Genomic DNA, 22,549 nt, shown 5'->3' on the forward strand with positions numbered 1-22,549 from the left:
AGCAGCTCTGGGTGGAGAAGGCCCTGTGCAGGGAAGCCACAGCCTATGGGTGGGACCCAAAGTGCGGGCAGAGCATTGGGAAAAGCCCAGGCAGAAACAAAGTACTGGGCGGCTCCTTGGAAAGACACGGAACCTAATTAGAGCTTATTCTCTCTAGGACCTTCCTCTAATTCATAGTTAGGGTGTATGTCAGCCCTGAAACTCAGCTAAGCAGGGTATTATTCCTGGAGTTCTGAATGATGGCGCACTCTGTTTGCAAGATATAAAAGGGCAGTCAGAGGGAGAAGCTGCCATCATCCTTTGCAGCTCCATCGGGAACACCTGGAGAGGATCCCTCCAATTTGTTAATTAACAAACAAGCACCTTGTTTATACACCAGTTGCTCCTGTGAGTTGGTCTCCTGGCCGAAGCGACTCTGGGTCCTCAGGAAAGCCTGTCTGTCAGAGCTGCAGGACTGGGCCCCACCTTCCGTGTTCCTCCCTGTCTTAGATCAACGGGACTGTGAGTATGTGACATGCGTGGCCATCTTCCCTGCCCACTCCTTACTTTTTAGACTCTTTTGGGGGGGGGGGGAGTACAGAGGCCAAATCCATAGCCAAGCACAGTTCACTGGTCCTCACACCCAGCCCACGTGTGTGTGGAAAATGCTTCCTGCATTCCCATTGGTGAGTACTGAACTGGAATTAAACCCCAGGCCTGCGTGAACCCAGCGTCTGTATTAGTGGCCTCTTCACAACAAGGATTTTTACGGGAAATCTCACTCATGATGCAATAGGATCACGTTCCCCCGGGGGGGCATGGTGGATAGATCTGTGTGATTCAAGTTCCGGAAATCTCACTCATGATGCAATAGGATCACGTTCCCCCGGGGGGCATGGTGGATAGATCTGTGTGATTCAAGTTCCGTAGAGCCAGGTTCTAGGAGCTGCCCCTGCTAGAGATGGAATGGCACCCTGTGCAGAGAGGGGGGCAGAGTGCCCTCCCATCAGGGCTAAACGGGCCCTTAGTAATCGCATGGTTGAAAGCCCTACACAGTTGAGGAAATTGGGCTTAAGTGTTACATCGCTAGCCTAGCTCACGCAGACCAGGGCTGAAGCAGGGTCCTGGTCAAAGTTCAGTTTACCATGTGATTTAGCATCCTTACAGCATCTTTTTACCCCGTTTGCATCTGTCTTTCATTAAAATTGCACCAATGGCTTCTACCTAAGTGTACTGGGTACATTTCCTCAGGCATTGGACACTCCAGCCCAGACCCGACAGAGGTATGTTCACTGCTGGCTGAAACTAAATCTCTGCTGAACCTCAGAGTTTGGATATCTGATTTTTTTTAACTGATAAAGGAAAACTTAAGCACATTTAAATTGAAAAAAATTAAAGCATTCATTAATTTATGAGTCCCAGTATTGTGGGAGGGTAAACTTGTACAATTTAGCTGTAGAAAGAAGGGAAGATAAATGAATTTTATTGGTTAGTGTAGAAAGCTCCTGTCTTGAGGTTATTATTTATTTGTTTGTTGTTTGTTTATTTGGTAGAGATTTAAATTCCAGAGCCTCCACAATCTAATGGTCTCCCAATTTGTGTTGTTTTTCTTAAAGTAGCCATTTCTGGCTTCGATACCCATTTTTCTCGAATTATTCCCATTTGAAAACACAACTGGGAGCGTGTGGGGGAAAAAAAATTTGGTAACTCAGGGTTGGAATCATTCTAAACAACACGTGGCATGAGCCAACCCAGAAAAACAGGTCTTTAAAGATATTTCTAAATTGGAAAAAAGAAAGAAAGAAAGAAAGAAAGAAAGAAAGAAAGAAAGAAAGAAAGAAAACACAACCAAGAGCTCCCTTCTGTAGAACTGTAATCTTCAGATTTGGGTTTCATAATCAATCTTTACTAACCACTTGTTTACGGAAGACTAAAAAGTGGGCGTGGCTTCTTATTAATGTGGTCCATCCTGTGCTGTGCTGCTGTCACCGGATCCTTCTCACCCTTCTGGAGGCCTGGAGGGCCTCTGGGAACAGCTTTCTTGCTGCGTCATGCGTGGGCGGGAGGCGGGAGGCAGGAGGAAGAACTCTGCCTAACAAATGTACTCCCCTGACATGGGCATGCCCCACCCCTGAGAACAGAGCCCTTGGGACTTAATCTCTGTAAAGGCGCCACCTCTCCACAGGTTTCATAAGCGTTCGTTTTCTGAGCTTTGGGAACGTGTTCAAAGCACACCAGACTTGCAAAGCTCTTGATTCCGGACAGCTTACCTTGATTCCTGACATTGTGCAGTGGCTCAGCCAGAACCTGTGAGTCACAGGTAGCTGCTGTGTTACACAACATCTAACAACGTCTAGCCTTCTGCGATTTCTGGTGCAGGGTCATGATTAGTGCATTTGACAGATTTGGCAGAGTGGCTTACAGTGGGTAAGTGGCTTCTCCACATCGGCTGGTTGGTAGCTGAAAGAGTAGCTCACACAGTGTTCTAAGCATCTGTGTGGTGACAAAAATATTTTTACATTTATTTGTTTATTTTTGTGCAGAGGTGGGGTGGGTGGGCCAGAGTGCAGATGACACTGCACTCTGGTCAGAGGACATCGTTCAGCAGTCGGTTCTTCCCTTTCACTGTGAGGGTATCAGGAGTTACATTCAGGCCACCAGGCTTGGCAGCAAGCACCTTTAGGGGCTGAGCCATCTCACTCGCTTTGATGAAAATCTTCTAAAAGGGAAGGCTCCTGTGCTGTTTCTTGTATTGATTCATTCAGGATTTTTACCCTTTCTGAGCCCTAGTATTCTCCCCTGGTTGGACTTGGCTAAGTTTTCTTTAGAGTTTTCAGTGAGTGTCTATACTACCACTAAGTTAGTGAGTGGATGCTGTTACCTAGTTGTCTATGAGTAGCTATCAAATGGGGTGGGGGGTGGGGTGGGGGGGAAGGAATCTGTGTTCTGCTCAACTATAATACAATTACATTTAGCATCATAAATTTAAGTTTTTTAGTAAGTTTATTATAAAATTAACTTTTCAATGTTAGCTAAAAACATAAGTCAGCATATTTAAGTTTAATATGTAATCAATGTTTTAAGTAAATTTAGGAACTTGAGCAATGTTAACAGCCTTCTTTTGCTTGGTTCACTCGTGTCAGCCATAGCTTACTGCATATTGGATTTTCATCTAGACCAGAGGAGCATTTCTTTCCATCCAAAATATTTGGGCCCTCTTATCAGGTTCCCATGAAAAGTCTCACAGACTGGTGTCCTTATTTATAAACACAGACATTTCCAAAATATATTTGTGAATTAAAAATAAGCTCTACTCAGGAAAACTCTTATATTCTCTAGTAGCTGTAGGGACCTGTGTTTGAAATAGTATTGACCCCAAAGCTTTGGAGTCTTCAAGATACTCTGTGTATTGAGGGCCTACCAGATGGGTACCTGTGGATAGAGCAGAACCTCTGTCTATTGAACACAGAAAGCCTGGGCAGGGGTGGAGATGGAGGTATGGAATGAGGTATTGCTTACCTTAGGGAATGCTTTAAGGGACAGCCTGCTATGTAGGCTCCCTTCCTGACTTAGACCTTTGCTTTCATTGTTGATATCTCTCTCTCTCTCTCTCTCTCTCTCTCTCTCTCTCTCTCTCTCTCTCTCTCCCCCCCCCCACCCCCGTGTGTGTGTGTTTGTAGTAGAAACATTTTTAAAAAAATAAATGGCCTGTGGCTGTAGCTCAGAAGTACAATGTTTGCCTGGTGTAAGTGAGGCCCTGGTTTGATGCTTGGCATCATGCACAATGTGTGTGTGCCATTTATGGAGGTAGGTACCCGCAATCCCAGGAATTTGAGCAGCTGAAGCAGGATTGCAAGTTCCATGCCAGACTGGGAAACTTATTGAGGTCTTGTCTCAAAATAAAAGTTGCTGTGATGTAGCGCTATGAAAGCACGTCCCCAGCACATATGAGGCCCAGCCCTAGAGGGAAAGGAGCTTTGAAAGATACCTGATTTAGTCACCAGGTATGGTGATATGCACCTGTAGTCCCAGTAGATGCAAGAGGATTGCGAGTTCAAGGCCAGCTACCGAACACATTTAAGGCCCTGTCAAAACAAAAAATAAATTGCTTTTCATATATCCCCAATAAGCAGAACCTTCCTGGGATCTGAACTGAAGCTCAGAAAGAGAGGCAAGAACCATGATCCGTCTTGATGGCCACCATTATCTTTCTCTTGACAGTGTCAGGTCTTGGTCTCTTGATGAATTTACCTGTAGGTGCACAAAAGGAAGACTAGACCTAGAGTGTGTTGGGAGAACTTTTGGGGTCTCCTTAGCTTTCCCCACCTTAAATACAATTCTGAGATGAAGCATTTTCCTGTCCTATACAGGAACTAGAAAGGGACACTTCTGAGTAGTGCTTGTATTCAGTTCCAGTTGGATTAGGACTCTCCATCTGGACAAGACAGAAGCCAGGTCTCCCATGTCTTGATCAAACATTTTTTTATAATTCCTGGGAAAGGGTTAGGAAACTTGGATTTATTTACACGAAAGGCATGCTCCGGATCCAAGGTTAGAACACTGACAAATCCAATCCAAAATATTGACTCAAAAACTGCTGTGTTTGGATAGAGGTGGCCTCAGGGCATGGTGTTTCAAGTCCTAGTAGGCTATTCTGTTGCAGTTATAAAGCTGCTCAAGTGAACCTTGAGGCCCCACGGCAGGGCTCGTCCTGGCAGCTCTATACTGACACATCCTGGATCTTTTTTTTTTTTTTTTTTTTTTTTTTTCCGAGTTTGTTTTTTTTTTTTTTTTTTTTTTTTCCATTTTTTATTAGGTATTTAACTCATTTACATTTCCAATGCTATACCAAAAGTCCCCCATATCCACCCACCCCCACTCCCCTGCCCACCCACTCCCCCTTTTTGGCCCTGGTATTCCCCTGTACTGGGGCATATAAAGTTTGCAAGTCCAATGGGCCTCTCTTTCCAGTGATGGCCGACTAGGCCATCTTTTGATATATATGCAGCTAGAGTCAAGAGCTCCGGGGTACTGGTTAGCTCATAATGTTGTTCCACCTATAGGGTTGCAGATCCCTTTAGCTCCTTGGCTACTTTCTCTAGCTCCTCCATTGGGAGCCCTATGATCCATCCATTAGCTGACTGTGAGCATCCACTTCTGTGTTTGCTGGGCCCCGGCATAGTCTCACAAGAGACAGCTACATCTGCGTCCTTTCTATAAAATCTTGCTAGTGTATGCAATGGTGTCAGCGTTTGGATGCTGATTATGGGGTGGATCCCTGGCTATGGCAGTCTCTACATGGTCCATCCTTTCATCTCAGCTCCAAACTCCGTCTCTGTAACTCCTTCCATGGGTGTTTTGTTCCCAAATCTAAGGAGGGGCATAGTGTCCACACTTCAGTCTTCATTCTCCTTGAGTTTCATGTGTTTAGCAAATTATATCTTATATCTTGGGTATCCTAGGTTTGGGGCTAATATCCACTTATCAGTGAATACATATTGTGTGAGTTTCTTTGTGAATGTGTTACCTCACTCAGGATGATGCCCTCCAGGTCCATCCATTTGGCTAGGAATTTCATAAATTCATTCTTTTTAATAGCTGAGTAGTACTCCATTGTGTAGATGTACCACATTTTCTGTATCCATTCCTCTGTTGAGGGGCATCTAGGTTCTTTCCAGCTTCTGGCTATTATAAATAAGGCTGCTATGAACATAGTGGAGCATGTGTCCTTCTTACCTGTTGGGGCATCTTCTGGATATATGCCCAGGAGAGGTATTGCTGGATCCTCCGGTAGTACTATGTCCAGTTTTCTGAGGAACCGCCAGACTGATTTCCAGAGTGGTTGTACAAGCCTGCACTCCCACCAACAATGGAGGAGTGTTCCTCTTTCTCCACATCCTCGCCAGCATCTGCTGTCACCTGAATTTTTGATCTTAGCCATTCTGACTGGTGTGAGGTGGAATCTCAGGGTTGTTTTGATTTGCATTTCCCTGATGATTAAGGATGTTGAACATTTTTTCAGGTGCTTCTCTGCCATTCGGTATTCCTCAGGTGAGAATTCTTTGTTCAGTTCTGAGCCCCATTTTTTAATGGGGTTATTTGATTTTCTGAAGTCCACCTTCTTGAGTTCTTTATATATGTTGGATATTAGTCCCCTATCTGATTTAGGATAGGTAAAGATCCTTTCCCAATCTGTTGGTGGTCTTTTTGTCTTATTGACGGTGTCTTTTGCCTTGCAGAAACTTTGGAGTTTCATTAGGTCCCATTTGTCGATTCTCGATCTTACAGCACAAGCCATTGCTGTTCTGTTCAGGAATTTTTCCCCTGTGCCTATATCTTCAAGGCTTTTCCCCACTTTCTCCTCTATAAGTTTCAGTGTCTCTGGTTTTATGTGAAGTTCCTTGATCCACTTAGATTTGACCTTAGTACAAGGAGATAAGTATGGATCGATTCGCATTCTTCTACATGATAACAACCAGTTGTGCCAGCACCAATTGTTGAAAATGCTGTCTTTCTTCCACTGGATGGTTTTAGCTCCCTTGTCGAAGATCAAGTGACCATAGGTGTGTGGGTTCATTTCTGGATCTTCAATTCTATTCCATTGGTCTACTTGTCTGTCTCTATACCAGTACCATGCAGTTTTTATCACAATTGCTCTGTAGTAAAGCTTTAGGTCTGGCATGGTGATTCCGCCAGAAGTTCTTTTATCCTTGAGAAGACTTTTTGCTATCCTAGGTTTTTTGTTATTCCAGACAAATTTGCAAATTGCTCCTTCCAATTCGTTGAAGAATTGAGTTGGAATTTTGATGGGGATTGCATTGAATCTGTAGATTGCTTTTGGCAAGATAGCCATTTTTACAATGTTGATCCTGCCAATCCATGAGCATGGGAGATCTTTCCATCTTCTGAGATCTTCTTTAATTTCTTTCTTCAGAGATTTGAAGTTTTTATCATACAGATCTTTCACCTCCTTAGTTAGAGTCACGCCAAGATATTTTATATTATTTGTGACTATTGAGAAGGGTGTTGTTTCCCTAATTTCTTTCTCAGCCTGTTTATTCTTTGTATAGAGAAAGGCCATTGACTTGTTTGAGTTTATTTTATATCCAGCTACTTCACCGAAGCTGTTTATCAGGTTTAGGAGTTCTCTGGTAGAATTTTTAGGGTCACTTATATATACTATCATATCATCTGCAAAAAGTGATATTTTGACTTCCTCTTTTCCAATTTGTATCCCCTTGATCTCCTTTTGTTGTCGAATTGCTCTGGCTAATACTTCAAGTACTATGTTGAAAAGGTAGGGAGAAAGTGGGCAGCCTTGTCTAGTCCCTGATTTTAGTGGGATTGCTTCCAGCTTCTCTCCATTTACTTTGATGTTGGCTACTGGTTTGCTGTAGATTGCTTTTATCATGTTTAGGTATGGGCCTTGAATTCCTGATCTTTCCAAAACTTTTATCATGAATGGGTGTTGGATCTTGTCAAATGCTTTTTCTGCATCTAACGAGATGATCATGTGGTTTTTGTCTTTGAGTTTGTTTATATAATGGATTACATTGATGGATTTTCATATATTAAACCATCCCTGCATCCCTGGAATAAAACCTACTTGGTCAGGATGGATGATTGCTTTAATGTGTTCTTGGATTCGGTTAGCGAGAATTTTATTGAGGATTTTTGCATCGATATTCATAAGAGAAATTGGTCTGAAGTTCTCTATCTTTGTTGGATCTTTCTGTGGTTTAGGTATCAGAGTAATAGTGGCTTCATAAAATGAGTTGGGTAGAGTACCTTCTACTTCTATTTTGTGAAATAGTTTGTGCAGAATTGGAATTAGATCTTCTTTGAAGGTCTGATAGAACTCTGCACTAAACCCATCTGGTCCTGGGCTTTTTTTGGTTGGGAGACTATTAATAACTGCTTCTATTTCTTTAGGTGATATGGGACTGTTTAGATGGTCAACTTGATCCTGATTCAACTTTGGTACCTGGTATCTGTCCAGAAATTTGTCCATTTCGTCCAGGTTTTCCAGTTTTGTTGAGTATAGCCTTTTGTAGAAGGATCTGATGGTGTTTTGGATTTCTTCAGGATCTGTTGTTATGTCTCCCTTTTCATTTCTGATTTTGTTAATTAGGATTTTGTCCCTGTGCCCTTTAGTGAGTCTAGCTAAGGGTTTATCTATCTTGTTGATTTTCTCAAAGAACCAACTCCTCGTTTGGTTAATTCTTTGAATAGTTCTTCTTGTTTCCACTTGGTTGATTTCACTCCTGAGTTTGATTATTTCCTGCCGTCTACTCCTCTTGGGTGAATTTGCTTCCTTTTTTTCTAGGGCTTTTAGATGTGTTGTCAAGCTGCTAGTATGTGCTGTCTCCCGTTTCTTCTTGGAGGCACTCAGCGCTATGAGTTTCCCTCTTAGAAATGCTTTCATTGTGTCCCATAGGTTTGGGTACGTTGTGGCTTCATTTTCATTAAACTCTAAAAAGTCTTTAATTTCTTTCTTTATTCCTTCCTTGACCAAGGTATCATTGAGAAGAGTGTTATTCAGTTTCCACGTGAATGTTGGCTTTCCATTATTTATGTTGTTATTGAAGATCAGTCTTAGGCCATGGTGGTCTGATAGGATACATGGGACAATTTCAATATTTTTGTATCTATTGAGGCCTGTTTTGTGACCAATTATATGGTCAATTTTGGAGAAGGTCCCGTGAGGTGCTGAGAAGAAGGTATATCCTTTTGTTTTAGGATAAAATGTTCTGTAGATATCTGTCAGGTCCATTTGTTTCATAACTTCTGTTAGTTTCACTGTGTCCCTGTTTAGTTTCTGTTTCCACGATCTGTCCTTTGAAGAAAGTGGTGTGTTGAAGTCTCCCACTATTATTGTGTGAGGTGCAATGTATGCTTTGAGCTTTACTAAAGTGTCTCTAATGAATGTGGCTGCCCTTGCATTTGGTGCGTAGATATTCAGAATTGAGAGTTCCTCTTGGAGGATTTTACCTTTGATGAGTATGAAGTGTCCCTCCTTGTCTTTTTTGATAACTTTGGGTTGGAAGTCGATTTTATCCGATATTAAAATGGCTACTCCAGCTTGTTTCTTCAGTCCATTTGCTTGGAAAATTGTTTTCCAGCCTTTCACTCTGAGGTAGTGTCTGTCTTTTTCCCTGAGATGGGTTTCCTGTAAGCAGCAGAATGTTGGGTCCTGTTTGTGTAGCCAGTCTGTTAGTCTATGTCTTTTTATTGGGGAATTGAGTCCATTGATATTAAGAGATATTAAGGAAAAGTAATTGTTGCTCCCTTTTATTTTTGTTGTTAGAGTTGGCATTCTGTTCTTGTGGCTGTCTTCTTTTTGGTTTGTTGAATGATTACTTTCTTGGTTGTTCTAGGGCGTGATTTCCGTCCTTGTATTGCTTCTTTTCTGTTATTATCCTTTGAAGGGCTGGATTCGTGGAAAGATATTGTGTGAACTTGGTTTTGTCGTGGAATACTTTGGTTTCTCCATCTATGGTAATTGAGAGTTTGGCCGGGTATAGTAGCCTGGGCTGGCATTTGTGTTCTCTTAGTGTCTGTATAACATCTGTCCAGGCTCTTCTGGCTTTCATAGTCTCTGGTGAAAAGTCTGGTGTAATTCTGATAGGCCTTCCTTTATATGTTACTTGACCTTTCTCCCTTACTGCTTTTAATATTCTATCTTTATTTAGTGCATTTGTTGTTCTGATTATTATGTGTCGGGAGGAATTTCTTTTCTGGTCCAGTCTATTTGGAGTTCTGTATGCTTCTTGTATGATCATGGGCATCTCTTTTTTTATGTTTGGGAAGTTTTCTTCTATTATTTTGTTGAAGATATTAGCTGGCCCTTTAAGTTGAAAATCTTCATTCTCATCAATTCCTATTATCCGTAGGTTTGGTCTTCTCATTGTGTCCTGGATTACCTGGATGTTTTGAGTTAGGATCCTTTTGCATTTTGTATTTTCTTTGACTGTTGTGTCGATGTTCTCTATGGAATCTTCTGCACCTGAGATTCTCTCTTCCATTTCTTGTATTCTGTTGCTGATGCTCGCATCTATGGTTCCAGATCTCTTTCCTAGGGTTTCTATCTCCAGCGTTGCCTCGCTTTGGGTTTTCTTTATTGTGTCTACTTCCCCTTTTAGTTCTAGTATGGTTTTGTTCATTTCCATCACCTGTTTGGCTGTGTTTTCCTGCTTTTCTTTAAGAGCCTGTAACTCTTTAGCAGTGCTCTCCTGTAAATCTTTAAGTGACTTATGAAAGTCCTTCTTGATGTCCTCTATCATCATCATGAGAAATGTTTTTAAATCTGGGTCTAGATTTTCGGTTGTGTTGGGGTGCCCAGGACTAGGTGGGGTGGGAGTGCTGCGTTCTGATGATGGTGAGTGGTCTTGATTTCTGTTAGTAGGATTCTTACGTTTGCCTTTCGCCATCTGGTAATCTCTGAAGCTAGCTGTTTTAGTTGTCACTGTTAAGAGCTTGTTCTTCAGGTGACTCTGTTAGCCTCTATGAGCAGACCTGGAGGGTAGCACTCTCCTTAGTTTCAGTGGGCAGAGTATTCTCTGCAGGCAAGCTCTCTTCTTGCAAGGCAGGTACCCAGATATCTGGTGTTCGAACCAGACTCCTGGCAGAAGTTGTGTTCCACTCACTAGAGGTCTTAGGGTCCCGTGGGGAGTCCCGTGTGGACCCTTGCGGGTGTTGGGCAAGACTCTGCTGGCAAGGTAGCCCGGGGCTCGAGTCTCGAGTCGAGCGGAGGGGACTTGTGCCCCAGATCAGGCCCGGGTAGCCTGCTTCCCTATGTACCGCAGTCTCAAGTTCCGCGCGATTGGATTGGGGCAGGCACTGTGGTCCACTCACCAGAGGTCTTAGGGTCCCGTGGGGAGTCCCGTGTGGACCCTTGCGGGTGTTGGGCAAGACTCTGCTGGCAAGGTAGCCCGGGGCTCGAGTCTCGAGTCGAGCGGAAGGGACTTGTGCCCCAGATCCCACATCCTGGATCTTGTTCCCCACAGAATGGGCCTGCTCCGACTTCTGGTGCTCTGCACCCTGGCTGCATGCTGCATGGCCCGCTCTCCCCCAGCCCCACCCCTGCCACAACGCCCCCTCTCACCTCTGCATCCTCTGGGCTGTAACGACTCTGAAGTGCTGGCAGTTGCAGGATTTGCCCTGCAGAACATCAACAGAGACCAAAAGGATGGCTATATGTTGAGCCTTAACAGAGTGCATGATGTTCGGGAGCACTACCAGGCAAGTGACAGGTTGTGGGGCAGCATTTGGGCAGGCTGCAGGCACTAGCCAGGGGGTGGCAACTTGGTGCTACTTGTCAACAGGTACTTTCTGGTCTAGAAACAGAATACTCTGCCGTCACCAGCAGGTGTGCTATGACACTCTTGCTGGCCATAGGAATGGTGACAAGAGTGTTTCTACTCTGTCCCAGGTCCAGGCTTCAGGAGTATAGCAGAGCATGTATCACACACAGGAGCTTAGGTTCTCCCAGGAAGATGCTATTGGTCTAGTTGTCCTGGATCTGTTTCATGTGCAATGCCGTATTTCTCTAACCCTTATCATAGGAAGACATGGGATCTCTGTTCTACCTCACATTGGATGTCTTAGAGACTGACTGCCACGTGCTCAGCAGGAAGGCACAGAAGGACTGCAAACCGAGGATGTTCTATGAGTCGGTAAGTGCCTGTTCCCAGGGGCCTGCTCAGTGTCTACCGTCTGTTTCATCTTCATTATCTCCCAGGCAACAGGCCAGTGTGCCAATTCTAATACTGGAGGAAGAGCCAAGTTTAGTCAGGGTAGGGAGGGGTCCTCAGACTGGGGCCTTGCTGACTAGACTTGAAAAGTTTCCCCCAAATTATTTTCTACCCTAAGAATCTTTGGCAGCTGAGCCAATGTTTATAGTCTCGGGGGGGGGGGGGCAAAGACAGAGATTGATTAATTGATTGATTGATTGATTTCTGGTGTTTGAGGAAGGTAGGTAGACAGCAGCAATAATGGAGTATAGCTTGTGTTCTTTTGTTTGGTTTTATTTGAATGAATATCAATATGAGGTTTTCAGATAGGAAAGAGGACAGCTTTCAGTGTGGGTACTGTCAGGGGCTTCCTGGGCATAAAACTGAACGGCCTCAGAACTCATCCTTTCTCCTTTTAAAAAAATATTTTATTTTTCTATACATATGGGTGCCTTGTGTGCATGTATGTGTATGCACCACGTTCGTGCCCACAGCGACCAGAGGGTGGCAAAAGACCCACCCCACCCCCCACCCCAATCTCCAACCCTAGTACTGGAGTTTCAGATGGTTATATGCCACCTAATGGGGGCACTGAGAACCAAACTTGGGTTGTCTAGAAGAATCGTGAGGGTCACTAAGCCATCTTTCCAGCCTTGAGCTTGGCCTTTCAAAATGGCCACTGGCAAGACTTGAAACCAGTGCAGTCAGCTTCCACCTGACTCTCAGTGATTCTGGGATCTCTTTCATTCACTGATGCATGGAAGGTGTATGACATGGAAGACAAGGTGAGATCTTCAGTGGTTTGAAGTAAACTTTTTGATCAAGATCACCTTTTGTAGTTATTTGACCAAACATTCCGACCTGCACCTGTTTTTTGTTTGTTTGTTTTGTTTTTAAAGCAAAAACAAACAAACAAACAAAAAACAAAGAACAAAAAACAAAACAAAACAAATCCCCCAAACCAAAAACCAAATAATAGAAAAACCAGTCTTATGCCTTCTTGTTATAGTTGGTTTAGTGATACGGGCCACTCACAGAGATATGTATGCTCACTCAGGGACACACAGGTTAGGAGTTTATTTCACGTGTAATTTCAAACTTCAAGTTCCTGACCAGGGGATTTTGCTCTGGGCATGATTTGGAGGCCCCACTTCTCGCTGTGTGTTGGGCACCAGGCGTGGGGGAATAAAGGGAGTGGGAGAAAACCCCGCATCCCACCAGAGTTCCGGTTCTCTGGGTAGGCAGACATGGGAGGACTGCTGCATGCTTTCCACATGGCCCCGGGTGGGCTGTGGGAAGCTATGGACCCAGCCCAGGGGGATGGGCAAGGGGCATTCCAAGGTCTCTGGGCCTCATGGAGGCCAGAGATAACAGGTTGTCAGGCATCCCAGACACCACTGGACACCGCAGAAGAGCTGAGAACAAAATGGGTGCCCCTGGGGCTGCTCGGTCAGCCCTGGGCCCGAAGGGAGGAGAGGGCAGGAGGAGAGGGGGTACTGGGTGGTTCCCATGCCGGTAAGAGTCTTTGGTCTGGTCCATGGCTGGAGCTCAGGAAGACCTTCGGGCGGGGTTAGGGGAAAGCCTATCCCATCGTTCAAGCACTGCAGGCCTGATGAACAGAGATAGTCTATGGTTTTAGAGATTTATTATAGAAAGGCAAGGGGAAAGAGAGAGAGAGAGGCTGGCCATGGCCACGTGGAGAGAGGGGCTTAGTGAGAGAGAGAAGGAGGGCTAGAGATGAGAGTAAGAAAGGCAAGAGCTTAGAGAGAGGAGGGGCCAAGCAGTTCCTTCTATAGTGGGCTGGGCTACCTTGCTGTTGCCAGGTAACTGTGGGGAGGAGCAAACCTGGCTATAGGTTAACTTTGGGGGTGGAGTCTAGCCAGAATGTTAGGAGCTTGGGGCTTTATCTGTGTGACTGATAGTCACAGAATTATGGAGTTGGGCGCTCTGCGGTGTCAGGCACCTGTCTCTGGGAATGTGGCTCAGTGTTCTGCAGAGTTTTCTACTGGGACGTAGGAGCAAGCTTCATTCAATCAAAACAGGCTGCCTTTCACGGCCCCACATCTGTGCTTGTCTCTGACCTTGCTACCTCCTACCTGTGAGTCCCTAGTGCCCATATTCACTGGCATCAGGATAGAACGAGGACATGCCATGCTGACGTGGCCATGGAGCAGGGCAAAGGGAAGCTGGTTCTGATCCATTTCTGCAGTTAGAACTCAGGTTGGCGATCCACGCCCGAGTGTGAGGAGCCTGGGAAGGTAGCTGTGTCCCAGGAAAACATGGAAGAGTCTGATGCTAAAGAGTTCTCCCCACCCCAAACACAGAACTGGATTTAAGTTTCACATTACATTAAAATACAATTCTACTTGGGGGAGGGGTGGTGTTTAACCTCGTGGTTCTCTGCAGCATGCCATCCCATCGAGTACATTTGTTTTTTGTTTTTTCCTAGGTTTATGGCCAGTGCAAAGCAATGTTTCACATTAACAAGCCAAGAAGAGTTCTCTACTTACCTGCTTATAACTGTACACTTCGCCCAGGTAAACATCAAGACGGTTTTGTACATCTTGTCATCAAAAAACAGAAAAGAGAACTTAACTAGGGCCTTTGATGAGTTGGCAAGCAATCTCTCCTCTCTTCCGCTGTATCCATCACAGCACTGCACAACACTCCATCATTGCCTCTCTACTGACATTCCCTCCATACTTCTCCTCCCAGGGGACAGCCTTCCTAAGTCACTGTCAAGAGCTCTGTCCTGATCCAGATCCTAGATGCTCATTCTTCTGTGAGTGACACAATAGCAATAGCTGGTCCCAGGATCCCTTCTATCTGTCCCACTGTCCTGACACCCTTCCAGCTGGCTGTTGTGTTGTCAGAACACGCACTACACTTTCCTGTGTCTGCACTTGTTTGAGCCTCTCCCTCTGCTGTATGCCCTTGATGGCCTCTGTATCAGAACTCATACCCCCTTTTATTTAAAACAAAAAACAAAAAAACACAATGTTTTTGAGATGCCCTTTACTCAAGAAAGGAATGGTTCTTTCCTGGTGTAAATTTTTCTCACTTTGGCTAAAACACTCATCCAATGCAGAACAGAACATGCACAATCTTGACTTATAGTCTTATATCTTCTATCATATGGCATGCATGTCCCTCTGCCCCAGTAAAAGACTTCCTAATTTATATAAAGTTTTGGAGGTTATTACCATTGCTGAATAACAGGGGAAAAATAAGGCTGGAATGAATAGGCCATTCATTGAAATAAGTGTGTGCACTCTTCCCTCTGGAGCCTGCTTTTTACAAGAGAGGGTCTTGGAAAAGTGGGAGCCCATTGCACGGGAAAATGGGAAATATCTACCTAGCAGCTTGTGCTACCTCACTGTGATAAAGGGGCCAGCCTGAAATCAATCTGGGGACTTCTGGAAATGGTGGCAGTGATACCCATAGGTGTCAGGAGTTGGTGACGAGGGAGGCACAGTGGCAGGCTGTGGGCACAGCTCTCCCGCCATCTTCCTCCACCTCCAAACATTTATTAGGGAAGACAATGAATTTTCTGACAACACCCCGGGGCAAATTCCCTGGCTTGATGAGCACACATTTGTCCTCTCCAGCTCCTCCTGTCATGGTGTCATCCACTTGCTTGACAGGCCTCTACTGGCTCATCAGTCTGTGTTAGGTTTGCTCGTGGTGCTGAGGACCAAGGCCATGAAGTAGCTCCTGACAATAATGAAGTGTCTATGGGAACAGTGATGGGAAAGGACCTGGAGCTAGGGAGGGGACTGATGTGTCTACTGTTTTGACACAGGAACACAATGCTGTCATCTACCATGTTCACACTTGATAACTGTGTAATCATGTTGCAAAAAAAAAATCTCGTAATGTTTTAAGCATATTTACAATCCCATGATAGGTCGCATTCTTTGTGGTCTTTAACACTGTGCTGTCCACAGACTACTGGTTGGCCATGCCCCATGTGGTTCTAAACAAAATTCCTATAGTAAATAAGTCCATAAGAGGGTAAGGCTATCTCATTTTGATTTCTTTTTAATTACAAAAGGAGCAGGGCTTAGAGACTAGATGTTAGCTCAGGTGGCAGAGTGCCAAGCATGCGTGAAGGCCAGTTTGGATGCTAGCACCTAGAAGCCAAGCATGATGGCACATGCCTACCAGCCTAGTCCCTGGCAGGAACGAAGGAATGAAGGAACAAAGGGAAGGAAGGAAGAAAGGAAGGAAGGAAATAAAAATAAAGTACTACTTCTGCTATCATATTCCCAACAACTAAATGCTTTCTAAGAAAAATGTCTTTCTCACTGAATCCTTGCCAGTACTGGATATTATCATTTTAGCCCAGTCTTTGGCTCTGGTATAGTTGTATGATTATGACTATTATTAGGACTGAAAATTAATAATATTTATAAACTATTCTCATCAATAGTTTCCAAAAGAAAGACTCATACAACGTGCCCTGACTGCCCTAGCCCCATTGACTTGTCAAACCCCAGTGCTCTGGAAGCTGCCACGGAGTCGCTTGCAAAGTTCAACAGTAAGAGCCCCTCAAAAAAGTATGAACTCGTCAAAGTCACCAAGGCTATGAACCAGGTAAAGCTAAAATGCCCATGTCAGTTACACAGTCGTCACTGCAGGGTCTTAGCCTGGTTGGGGGTAGGGGGTGGGGAGGGGGACTGTCCAGGCGTTCTGTCTGCCTAGAACCTGCGATCCTTTCCTATATCTCAATTAATTTCTAGGACAGCCACTGTGCATTCAGTCATATTACAGCTCTTGCTATTCCTTGGAATTTGTATGAATAGCAGGTGACTTACTTTCTCTCTCTCTCTCTCTCTCTCTCTCTCTCTCTCTCTCTCTCTCGACGGGGTTTCTCTGTATAGCCCTGGCTGTCCTAGAACTCACTCTGTAGACCAGGTTGGCCTCGAACTCAGAAATCTGCCTGCCTCTGCCTCCCGAGTGCTGGGATTAAAGGCGTGTGCCACCACTGCCCGGCCTATGACTTGACTTTCTTTTTTTTTTTTTTTTTTTATTTTTATTTATTTTTTTTTTAAAGATTTATTTATTGATTATATGTAAGTACACTGTAGCTGTCTTCAGACACTCCAGAAGAGGGAGTCAGATCTCATTACGGATGGTTGTGAGCCACCATGTGGTTGCTGGGATTTGAACTCTGGACCTTCGGAAGAGCAGTCGGGCGCTCCTACCCACTGAGCCATCTCACCAGCCCATGACTTGACTTTCTTAAAGCAAGAAGATTCTTAGTTTTATGTGAGCTTGGGATGAAATAGGTTCAGCATTTTTCTGGCTGATTATGGACCCTTTAGCAAGACAACTTTTGCTTCTTTAAGGCCTGGGGTAGGTGTTGAGCTTTATAGGTTGTGGAATAAGAGATTCATTTATATTTCAATTGTGTGGATAGCTCTTGCATATAAATAAAACTAAAAGCAAAGCTTTATTTAAAAAAATAAGCAAACCAAGGCACCGATTTTTATGGGTTTTTTCTTTTAATTTCATTTCATGTGTGTTGGTATTTTGTCTGTGTGAGGGTATTAGATCCCCCTTGAACTAGAGTTATGGACAATTGTGGGTGCCAGGAATTGAACTCAGGTCCTCTGGAAAAACAGTCAGTGCTCTTAACCACTGAGCCATCTCTCCAGTCCTGATTCATATTTTCTAAATAGCAGAATTACTGACTTGGTCTTGTGCCTGTGGGGACTTCAGGAACAGTGAACTTGGGTGTTGACAGTGCCTCAGAATCAGTTCTATACAAGGACTGTTGTCAATCCTGAGTTTCCCCTGGGGTAAGATTTTAATGTCTTAACTCTTATTTCATGGCAGTGGGTGTCTGGCCCTGCTTACTATGTGGAATATTTGATCAAAGAGGCACCATGTACCAAATCCCAGGCCAGCTGTTCGCTCCAGCACTCTGACTCTGAGGTGAGTGTTCCCGACTGACTGTACAATCTGTATGTGTTCACAGGTCATCAGTACTTGTGGAGCACAAATTCCCCTGGGGGGTGTCACAAGTCATCCCATGCTTCCCTCCCCTCCCCAAGCAGTTAGAAACTGGGCAGCTCTTGATGCAGTGATAGGATTTATTTGATTCTAAGTGTGGTTTTTATGTAATATAATTGCAAAAAAAAAATCATGAGAGGACTTGGAAGACAGCCTGGTGTTCCATTCTTTGGGCCACTCTTCACAATGTGGCTAAGAAAAGTAAGGGATGAGCACCCCAGCACTATCAGAAAGATACTGGGAATGGAATCAGCGTGGTGTGTTTGAGCACCACTGGGCAACGGTACTTTTCCTTGTTTATGTATAGTGGGGTTTTACTGAGCTACAGTTTACATACAATAAGATTTATCATCTTAAAGTAGATAATTCCATTTTTGTTATATATTCACAGACCTGAGTCACCATAACCACCTCATATTTTTAAGAAAAAAATACTTTTATTAGCTCTCAGAAGAAACCCCATCTCTATTAAGTTAACCCCCGTTGCTGCCCTAAGAAGACCCTAGAAACTATGAATCTGATTTCTGTCTTAATAGCTTTGTCTATTTTAACACTTCATACAAATGGGATCATGCAGAGGATTGGGGTGGGGAGAGATATTTATTTGAATAAGAAACTTGACCGATGAACTCCATCAGACTAGCCAATGAATGAGATCGGTGAAGTGCAGCCCCCAAAGACTGGCCCTCTGTGCTCCACTCCATGCCAGCACAAGAAGGTCTGCGAGATTTGATAGCTCATGAAGTTCTACCTAGCATGGAATATCCACCTGTTCTTGCCACAGGTGCATGCAGTTTCTCTAGAAGGTTCTCTGAGAGCCTCTGAGCCATGGCATTAAAGAGGAAGAAGGGAAGTCAGGGCCACCATTTTACACTAATGGATTTTCCCACCTGGAGAAATTTCTGGTCTTCATGTGACCAAGGAAACATATAGAAGATAGGCTCTGTTTGAGGCATGCAGTTTCAGAGGGTTAGCATCCATGGCCATCATGGTGCATAGCATGGTAGCAGGCAAGAAGGCATGGTACTGCAGCAGTGGCTGGCAGCTTCATCCTGATCCACAAGTAGGAAGCAGAGGGAGCTAAATGGGTTCTTAAAACCTCAAATCCCAATCCCAGTGACACATCCCCTCCAAAAAGGCCCCACCTCCTAATCCTTCCCAACCAGTTCTACCAACCAGGGACCAAGCATTCAAATATATGAGGCTATAGAGCCACTCTCATTCAAACCACCACATATGGATTCACTGTAAAGAAGAAACTTAGAGATATATGAAAGGAAAGTTTCAATGTTTTATAAAAAAAATAGATTCAATCTAGTTGTTTGACAAGAGACTTTATTAAATACAGAGGAGTACTAGGTAGCCATTATAAAGATAATAATTGAAGAAAAAAGACTATCAAATGTCATACAAAAGTTTTTACAATATATTGTTCAGAAACAAAATAGTTTTTAAAAATATCATATGCAATATGATCATAGAGTTTAAAAGAAAAATATACGTGCATAGGGAAAAGATTAGAAGAAAAGGACCAAAAGATTACAGGTAGTGAGAGCCATGCATGGGATTACAGGTCATGGTCCTTTCTTTTGTTTGTATAGTTCTAAATAGTAATTTATTACATTTATAATAAAACCCCTACAATTTCATTTTCAAATAGACAGAAGGTTAAGGGACTGAGAGTGTTTTTGCTAGAGAAGACAAACCCTCATTCAGAATACATTAAGGGCTCCTGTAGAGAAGAAAACACCAAGCTTCTAATTGGCCAAGGGCAGACCTAGGGCCAGGCAGTGGACAGTATGTAGACACAGGGAAACCTTCCTAAAAACCTCAGTTCCCATTGCTAGAATCGAGCTGCACTCAATTGTCTTTAGATAATTCACAGGGACCTGGCTGGGAGCCCGCCATTTTCCAAGGCAGGAGCAGAAAACCATGGCACAGCTATGCCTTACGTAAGCGGAAAGGGAGGGGCTTGCATCTGCGCTCACCTGTAACTTAATGCCCACATGATGCCTTTCCTTCTTTTAGCCCGTTGGTATTTGCCAAGGTTCTACGGTCCAAAGTTCTCTGAGGCACGTTCCTCTGATCCAACCCGTAGAAAAGTCTGTCACTGTGACTTGTGAGTTCTTCGAATCTCAGGTATTTATCTTTTTAAAAACAATGTTATTGTGTTTTTGCACAACGTAAGCGTATTGAGCACATGTAACATGGCACACATGTGGAGTCAGAGGATAACATGGTGTAGTTTGTTCTTTCCTTCCACCTTTACATGGGGTCTGGGGAGTTGAACTCGGGTCGCTGGGCTTGCAAGAGCATGATGTTCCATGCTGAGCCCTACCATTCTAACCGCCCCCACTCTGTGTTTTTCAATGAAATCAGGTGATGTGTTTCTAGGTGCCTATTTCCCAACCTCTTCTGGCTTCCCCCAAGATTCAGAATCACTTTACTTAGGCTCTGTAAACCCACACATATAGGAGATGAGCGTACCCTACTGTTTTAGGTCCAGTGGCAGCAGGTGCAGAATAAGGGAAGAACACTCAGGAACAACACAGTGAACTACACACTTGCATAGCCTAAGCCTTCAAGGTGCTAAATCCAGTGTCTCCAAGAAGCCTCTCTCACCTCAGAGAGAATCACTTCCGTGAACATGTTCATTCTCTCTCCACAGACACTAAGTTCTTCCTGAGACGTAGCCTGATCTAGTCAGACAGGCTGCCTGGGCTTCCTCCCTGCTCTGTCCCTATAAGCTCTGCTGCCACCCCTTACCTGTCTGGGACTTGGTACCCTCATCATCTGCCTGTTGTGATATCTAAGACCAGTGAGAAGGTTTGGATGCAGGGCACTATACTGGGTGTGGCATGAAACAAACAGTAAAAGAGGCCACCTGCTGCCACTCCTGGGAGCAAAGGCAACTCCCTGGGGACCCTGAGTACATCCTTTGGCCCCTCTGAACCACTGCTCTGAAGTGAACGGCCTCATGTCCAGCATCTGCAGGTCTTAGTTCTAGCTGTCCCTTACGTGTTTTGTTGTTGATCTTTCTGTCAAGAGGCCTGTTCCTGAGCTCAGTGGTTCTCAACTGCAGGTGGCAACACAGGGGTCACCTAAGACCATTGGAAAACACAGATGTTTACGTTATGATTCATAAGAAAAGCGAGGTTATGAAAATAATTTCACCACAACATGAACTGTCTCAAAGGGTCATGGCATTAGGAAGGTTGAGAACCACTGGTGTATCTGGCTTCTCTAAGCATTCAGAAATGCTCCAAGCAGAGACAAGTGTGTTAGCCCAGGCCTGGAAACCCAGCACTCAGGAGATGAGGTTGGAAATGATGAATCTGAGCCTGGGCTAGCTTAAGACCATGTAACAAACATGCAGTCACAAAACAGCTTTGCCTGGTGTGGGTTATGGCAGGGCATTCCCTGTAGACTTCTGCATCTAACAACATTGTTATTTCAGGCTCAGGTCCCTGGAGATGAGAACCCTGCTGTTACCCAGGGCCCTCAGAAACTCCCTCAGAAAAACACGGCCCCTACCAGCTCCCCCTCCGTAACTGCACCAAGAGGATCCATCCAGCACCTCCCCGAACTGGATGATGAGAAGCCCGAGGAGTCCAAGGGAGGGAGCCCTGAGGAAGCCTTTCCTGTGCAGCTGGATCTAACCACCAATCCCCAGGGGGACACACTAGATGTCTCCTTCCTGTACCTGGAGCCTGGGGACAAGAAGCTGGTGGTGCTGCCTTTCCCTGGAAAGGAACAGCGCTCCGCCGAGTGCCCAGGGCCCGAGAAGGAGAACAACCCTCTGGTTCTCCCACCCTGAGACTCCCTAGCAGGGTTTCATAGGGCTATGGTCCCCAGCACTAAATGGGAGGTGGTGGGGATTGGGAAGGACACAGACAATGAAATGTAGACAGGCTAATAAAGTGTGTCCTTTTGATGCTTCTTGGCTTCAACCTGTTGACTGAAACTGGAAATGAGACTAAATGCCCATGCTGGAGCACACTGGTTGGGTTCTGTATGCTGGGCAGCATCCTGTACAAACTGCCCAGACTCCAACTACCTTTTCATTTCTCGTTCCCTTTTTTAATCCTTTTAACATCTTTACTTATGCAGCACTGCCATAATACACATAAACCAGAAGGGCTATAATGTAACTAGAATATTTAACCTAACGGGTCTACCGGAATCTGAGGCTTACTGTTGTCACAAATGCTCTTTCCACAGTTTGTGACTATGATTTCAGTCTCTAGTAACTTTTGTCTTTTTTATGGTAAAAGGGCAAAAATTTCTTAGATGAGGTGCTATAGATATCCTCCAGCTTTCTTTTTAAAAATTATTTAAACATTTATACAGTATATTTTTATCATTTTCTTCTATTCTCGATCTCCTCCCAACTTCATGTTCTTTCTCTCTCTTAAAAGAAGGGGGGGGGGCACATACACACACAACACCAAACCTCCTCCCAAAGGCACAAAGGAAACAAAAACAAGCAAATCCATGGAGTCCATTTTTTTGTTGTTGGCTAATTACTCCTGAGCACGAGGCCTGTCCTGGAGTGTGGCCAATATGCACAGTGTCACTCCACTGAAGAAAACTGATTTCCCCTCTCCTAGGAGTTGTCATTAATTGCAAATAGCATTCTAGTTAGTGGCATCCACTCCCCTTCTCCATGCTGGAAGTTCATCTGGTTTGGGTTTATGCAGGTCTTGTGTGTGATGTCCCAGACTCTGGCTCTTACAATCTGTATTACTCTCCACACATGGTCTAGTTTGTGGGTCTCTGCATTAATTACCACCTATTTCAGAAGAGTAAGCTTCTCTGCT

The 22,549-nt window shown here is 44.4% G+C and overlaps 1 protein-coding gene across 3 annotated transcripts; it reads left to right on the forward strand.

Annotated features, from left to right (window-relative positions):
* The first annotated feature begins 292 nt into the window (after positions 1-292).
* On the forward strand, positions 293-21,679 carry Fetub (fetuin beta). 3 transcript variants are annotated; one of them, NM_001083905.1, is made up of 8 exons: positions 293-501; positions 10,986-11,220; positions 11,544-11,654; positions 14,161-14,248; positions 16,144-16,307; positions 17,553-17,651; positions 19,758-19,868; positions 21,187-21,679. In NM_001083905.1, the coding sequence occupies exons 2-8, from the start codon at positions 10,987-10,989 to the stop codon at positions 21,544-21,546; spliced, it is 1,167 nt and encodes a 388-aa protein (NP_001077374.1). In that variant the 5' UTR covers positions 293-501; position 10,986; the 3' UTR covers positions 21,547-21,679. The 3 variants fall into 3 exon arrangements, with proteins under 3 accessions (NP_001077374.1, NP_067539.1, NP_001077373.1); NM_021564.2 differs by lacking the exon at positions 293-501 and adding an exon at positions 2,133-2,406; NM_001083904.1 differs by lacking the exons at positions 293-501; positions 10,986-11,220 and adding an exon at positions 2,133-2,406.
* Positions 21,680-22,549: the final 870 nt, after the last annotated feature.

The sequence above is a fragment of the Mus musculus genome, chromosome 16 (assembly GCF_000001635.26).
Source record: "Mus musculus strain C57BL/6J chromosome 16, GRCm38.p6 C57BL/6J".
NCBI classification, from domain to species: Eukaryota; Metazoa; Chordata; class Mammalia; order Rodentia; family Muridae; genus Mus; species Mus musculus.